General features: G+C 45.5%; 1 protein-coding gene across 1 annotated transcript in view; it reads right to left on the reverse strand.

Annotated features, from left to right (window-relative positions):
- Positions 1-2,183: 2,183 nt before the first annotated feature.
- The window catches only part of dipk2ab (divergent protein kinase domain 2Ab), a gene marked incomplete at its 5' end in the record, with an annotated part of 25,440 nt that continues 21,646 nt past the window's right edge, over positions 2,184-5,977 (reverse strand). The window contains one exon of the mRNA XM_080855434.1: positions 2,184-2,875. Within this exon, the coding sequence (XP_080711560.1) occupies positions 2,550-2,875 (326 nt within the window). The 3' untranslated portion in view covers positions 2,184-2,549. The remainder of the gene's footprint in view (positions 2,876-5,977) is intronic.

Below are 5,977 nucleotides of genomic sequence, written 5' to 3' on the forward strand. Positions count from 1 at the left end.
ACCAAGGGGCCTGAAACGGAGGAATGAATCAAGAGCACGGGGAGTAAGTGCTGGAGGAGAGCAACTGTGTCGATGGAAATTTACAACCGATGAACGACGACTGAAGACTGAGCATGAGGTATAGGGTACTTTCTTCCCCCCTAGGCTGGGCTTTTATCCGCGGTGTACACATTAAACATTTCAAGAAAAAAGTGCCCCATTGACATTTTAGACTTTATTAACCTTCCAAGACACCCTATGAGAATGCCATTATGAATGAGCCCAAGAGACAGTCCCTTCTCAACAGAAAAGCCAGCACGCATGAGGTAAGTGTGTATATAGTCATTTATTTTAATATTTAAACCCACTAAAAAGTTGTATAGACAACTTTTGAATGAAAGGCACAGTAAAATCAGACACTGCTGATATAATACTCAAATGAAAAACAAAAAAAAGTACAGTACAAAAGCAGACAGTTGTTCACGCACGTACAACCCCACCTCCCCCCAAAATCCCACCCCACCTCCAGCTATTCGCTCCAGCTCGAGGACGGCTCAGGATCTCCATCCAGTTGGGGAACTGTGACAACAGGCAACTCAAAACGATTTTTGGAATTGGGGGAAGGGAGAGAGAGAAAAATGACCAAACTTACATTTATTGCTTTTCCAATCCAAGAGGAGTTCTGAGATCTCACTGCAATCGGTTAAAAGACAGAAAAAGCAATAAAAACAAAGTTTGTTCATTTGTGTGAACCGAGTTTCACTTTGAAGCTTTCGTGTGTGGAGGTGTGAATGATTATCGGGCTATCTTGGGGGCTTCCATCATGCTCCGCTGTTAACACCTTTCTACATAGCACCACCAGCCTCACTCAGGATTCTGGGCTGCTTTAAGTATGAACCCCCCTTTAGCTCATTACCAAAATGAACACACACGCGCACACACACACATACGCTCACACACACGCGCACACACATAAATTTGAATTAATTCATTGGTTCACGAAGTGCAAAACCCAACCCTAATGTGCTAAATCATTAAGAAATTCAGGTCTGGCAGCTTGAAAGCTTGATGGCTGAAACTTCAAATGGAACTCGAGTGTGTGGGGGGGGGGGGACATTTGATGAATGTTTGATTCATTCAATTTAGGAGCTGTGAAATTAAAACGTAGCACAGACATTCAAGGTTTGGAGAACCCCTATTTTGGAACCCACTCTTTTCTTTACACAAAAAAAACACATTCCCTTTTCAGTGTCACTTAACGTTACCGCATTTGAGATGCGTGAAGGGAGAGAAGGGACATTAATTATCATTAGCAGATAATTAATGGACTTCATTACCTCGGTGACTTGATAGCACTGGATGGTTTGGAGTCATGTTGGATTGAGGCCCAATTAAAAAAATAAAGAAATAAGTTACAACCGTCCAAAATGAGGCTCCACACACACACAGTTCTGCAGAAAGAAGACTGGTTTGAACTGGGCTGAAACGGAGAGTTGGGGCAGCACTGCTTCTAAGGTTACGACTGAGTGGTACCATATATCCTGACTCTTTGGTATATGCAAAACGTCTGCATTTACGTAGACACCACAAGTCCCTTTTCGTCTCTTTTTTGTTCCTATGTACAAGTCTTTCATAACCATCTCAGCCTCTCCACTCAAAGACAGACACAACCAAAAAAAAACAACGCTGATTGCCATATTACAAGGGGGCTGGAAAAAAACAAAACAAAACATCAAATGATTTTTTTTTCATGACTGGTGACAGAAACTAAGACTTGTTTTCCCAGATGCAAAGGGTTGGATTTACACTCACGAATACACACTTGTTCCCCCACTCCCCTCGCGCCGTGCGCCCCGCTGTGATGTGACCTCCGAGGCACCTCGCTGAGTGAGTTCAGATGGGGAGTCCCAGGCGGTACTGCTCCGGAATAATCGCTATACGCTACACGTCTCGACCCGTACCGTGAGGCTGAACCAGCTTCAACCGCTGTCTGATGAGAGTGAAAATAGGACACGGAATCCGACTGAGCTGGGGTGTATCTAAGGGGCCGTCTGGGGTAATCTACCATCCAGAGGGTTGGAGGGGGGGGGGGGGGGGGGGGGGCTGTCTCACCCAACCCCCAGACTACCTTCTCCTTGCTTTGTCCACCTTAAAAGGACCAGACAAAACTGGGGCACAACACCACATGGGACCAATACCTGCCGCCCCCTGTCCCCTTGACGGCATCTTCTCTGGAGGGAATGTGATTGTAAGACCCGGTATGGGTGCGCTGGACGTAAACAGGGCTGTGCCATCCCTGCTTTCCGTTCATCTTGACAGTTTTTTTTTTGCATCAGATGTTTCCAGAAACACCAACAAATTAAGTAAAAAAAGAAATTCATGAGTACTCACAAAAAAAAAAATGTACAACGAAATGATGCTGCCATGCGAAGAAAGAGGAAATGATGTCAAACAGGAGGTCATGAAGGTCTGGTCGTGGAGGGCAGCGTGTGGGGTGCAGCCCACAAAACAAGATGGAGGCTTAGCTTAGCCTAGCTTGCTGATGCTAACGCTAAAAGCATGGCAGTTCATTACCTATTAGGACCCACAAGTTGACTGAGGTACTCCCGCAGCTCCTTGGCTGCCTGAAAGCGGCCGTAGCGTTTTTTGGGGTTGGCGCACTCGTCAAGGAGCGGCTCCAGCTGTCCGGCCACCTGTGGCGGGGGGTCGTGCAGGAGTCCGCCCGTGCTGCCGCGCCACGTGGCGTAGCGCGACAACAGGTTCTGGCAGATGGCGTAGTAGTTGTGGTCGGCAGTGACACGCTGGCACAGTGCATCCTTGGAGAAGGAGAGGCAGGCCTCTTTGTCGCACTCCTCGAATTTGCTCTCGTACATCGCGTCATAGTTCTCTGGTTTATCTGCAAGAGGAGAGAGAGAAGGGGGGGGGAGAGAAGGAGAGAGCAGTGCGGTCAGGAGAGGGAGTAAACAAGCATGAGTGATGGATGGAGGGCGAAAAACAAAAAACATCTACAGGAATCGGGGGCATTCAGACAGGTTTCAATTTCACTCGAAACAGACAGAGAGGATTCCCAGAGGTCGTTACCACTGGGATTTGTGGGGATGCTTTTCTTATTGGACAGGGAGAGGGACTTCTCTGCTGTGCTCTTCCCAGCATCTATCTCACCACAAGGTTATTTATAGCAGCCCAGGCCAATCACACTGACTGAGCCACACTTTCCCGGGTACAGAGAGTACATAATACACATTGCATTAAACCACTTTTAGTCTTTCTGTGGTACATTTGGGTATCTGGGGTGCCTTCTAACCCAAAATAAGACAACAGTCAGTTTCTTTTGGGCTGCCTAGGTCAGAAAATATGTGATTTAGAAAGTTATTACGATTTGTGGCCGGCCCTGAAAGTCACAAGCTGTGCTCATTACAATTATACCGCCCCCTACAGCTTCATGCTTTATCTACGCTATGTGTTCCTTCAGCCGTTTAGCACTAGCTAACTCTAACAGCTGAGGTTATCATTTTTTTATAGTTATTGGGGCAGGATCCACAATACCGTTAATGCTATTAGTTTGTAAGTTGAATGTCTGTAAGATGAACCTCATCTAAACAACATTCTTAAATAAAGTGAGATTAAATTGAGATAATAGGTGTAGGGGTTAGGGACATCAGCATGTGCTAGGAGAAAATATGTTTTACGTTGATCTGTAGTTTGGCAGACGGGAACGCTTTGCAGGTAGTGGGGATGTACGTCAGTGTGTGTGTCACTGCTAGAATGATCAGAGACCTCACCTCAGAGCAAACAGCCATATAGCTGCAGCAAAGGAACATCAAGGAGTGTAATTTAAGTACATTACATGTGTGTAAATAGCATGGATATTTCTGTCAAATAGGCTTTTCTGTTAGGATGGGGAGAGTTTCCCAAGCCCCCTTCTGCAAACACATGGTTAAAGGCCATTAGCCCCATATACATCTATATATGTCTATGATTAGCCCAGCCATTGATACCTTTTAATGCTACAATGACAGGGTCATAAATCATACCCAAGACCTTAGAAAAGCAGCTGAAGTGACCAAAACAGTTGGTCACTGTGGTTCAGTACAGGAAGGAGGTGGGGGTGGTTCTTTATCATTAGCATGTCATTAACAGGCACTCAAGCCAGCCTGTCTGAACAGGGCCGATTAGATAGGGGTGGAAAGGGTGCTGTGGTACTTTATCCTTATCCTTGTGGTATTTTGACCAAAGCATGCCACAGATATTTCATTAAGAGCTTGAGAAACTGTGTCAACTTGTGGAAAAGGGGTATGTCTCCGTTAACAATGGCAATTCTATGAAAGAAATGAGAAAGTACAACTCAAGAGGTGGAACAGCAGAATATCTTTCCTTTTTCCCTTCCAACCTGAACAGCTTAATGTAACTTTTCTTCAGCCATCTGACAGCTAAGGACTCATACAGTGCTGTGGCCTCGTGTACAAAGGCTAGGCCACGCCTGTGTTCAAATTGAAACAAAATGGCCAAAGCAAGCAGCAAATCAACCAACGAGGACATTTCCACGAAAGCGAGGAGGATGTGCTCTTATCTGACGCAAAGGCAAGAATAAAAATGCATTTGTCAATTTGTCATCTGGCATTAATAACACAAGTAAACAGTGTGTCAGAGTGAGGCAGTAGCTAGACATGGGGTGGGGTCAGAGAATCTCACGAAATAATCCTTCGTCAGAGGATTATAGATTTACAAATTACAAATTAAAAAAACATTGACATCAAATTAATGTGTCCCATGATGCACCCTGTCACCTTAGGATGAATCATGAGATGATCCAGGGCACCCTGCCACAATATTATTCAGACACAGTTCTGGATCACGGATAGATTTGTACGTTGATGGAATGAGAATGCTTTCTATTAAAAGTCAAATTCTACCTCCGATGATGCCTTTGTGTGTGTGCAGTCAATCGCTCCGATTACATTGGGGAAAACAGCTCAGAGAGAGAGAGAGAGAGAGAGAGAGAGAGAGAGAGAGAGTGAGTGTGTGTGTGTGTGTGTGTGTGCATTGGGGAAAACAGCTCTCACTGCTATAAATATGTGCTTTCTTGTTAGCCTGGTCCACCACAGCATATCGAACCCTGATACACCTGGAATGCCCCTGTTGCCAAACAGACCAGTGTGGTAAACTATACCCAATTCAGCACAATCTTAAAAGGTTGATATGCCAGTCATCGTGGGTACATGAGGCCCCTAGGTTACAGGATGCATGTATACAAACACACACACACTCACTCACACTCACACTCACACACACACACACACACACAGACAAACAAAAACACAAAAACAAAAACCAACACAAACACAAACAAATTCCAATCCCTCCAGCTAAATAGACAACCGCTCAGCGGACGGCAAGGTGAGCAGAAGTGAATTACTGCACCAGAGCTTCAAAGCAGCTGCACACCAGTCTGGGACCTGCTGTGTGTGTGTGTGTGTGTGTGTGTGTGTGTGTGTGTGTGTGTGTGTGTCTGTGTATGTGTGTGTGTGTCTCTGTGTGTCTGTGTGTGTCTGTGTGTGTCTGTGTGTGTCTGTGTGTGTCTGTGTGTGTCTGTGTGTGTCTGTGTGTGTCTGTGTGTGTCTGTGTGTGTCTGTGTGTTTGCTGGAGTAGGCTTCCTAAACATGGTCAGCTTCAATGCACCATGGTGGGGAGTACAGTTGTGTGTGCTCAGCTGCACAAACACACACACACACACACCAAACACACACACACACACACACACACACACACACACACACACACACACACACACACACACACACACACACACACACACAAACACACACACACACACACAAACACGCACGTACGTCAGGCAGATAATATCGTGAGAAAAAAAACATCTGAAAATCAATCAGAACTAAGGAAATAATTCAGCTATTTTCATGCACCTGCATCACAGCACTGTAAAGCCAGATGATTTCCATTTCAGAGGCAGATGCAGGCCTTTGCCATGCAA

Source organism: Sprattus sprattus (assembly GCF_963457725.1).
Source record: "Sprattus sprattus genome assembly, chromosome: 17".
NCBI classification, from domain to species: domain Eukaryota; kingdom Metazoa; phylum Chordata; class Actinopteri; order Clupeiformes; family Clupeidae; genus Sprattus; species Sprattus sprattus.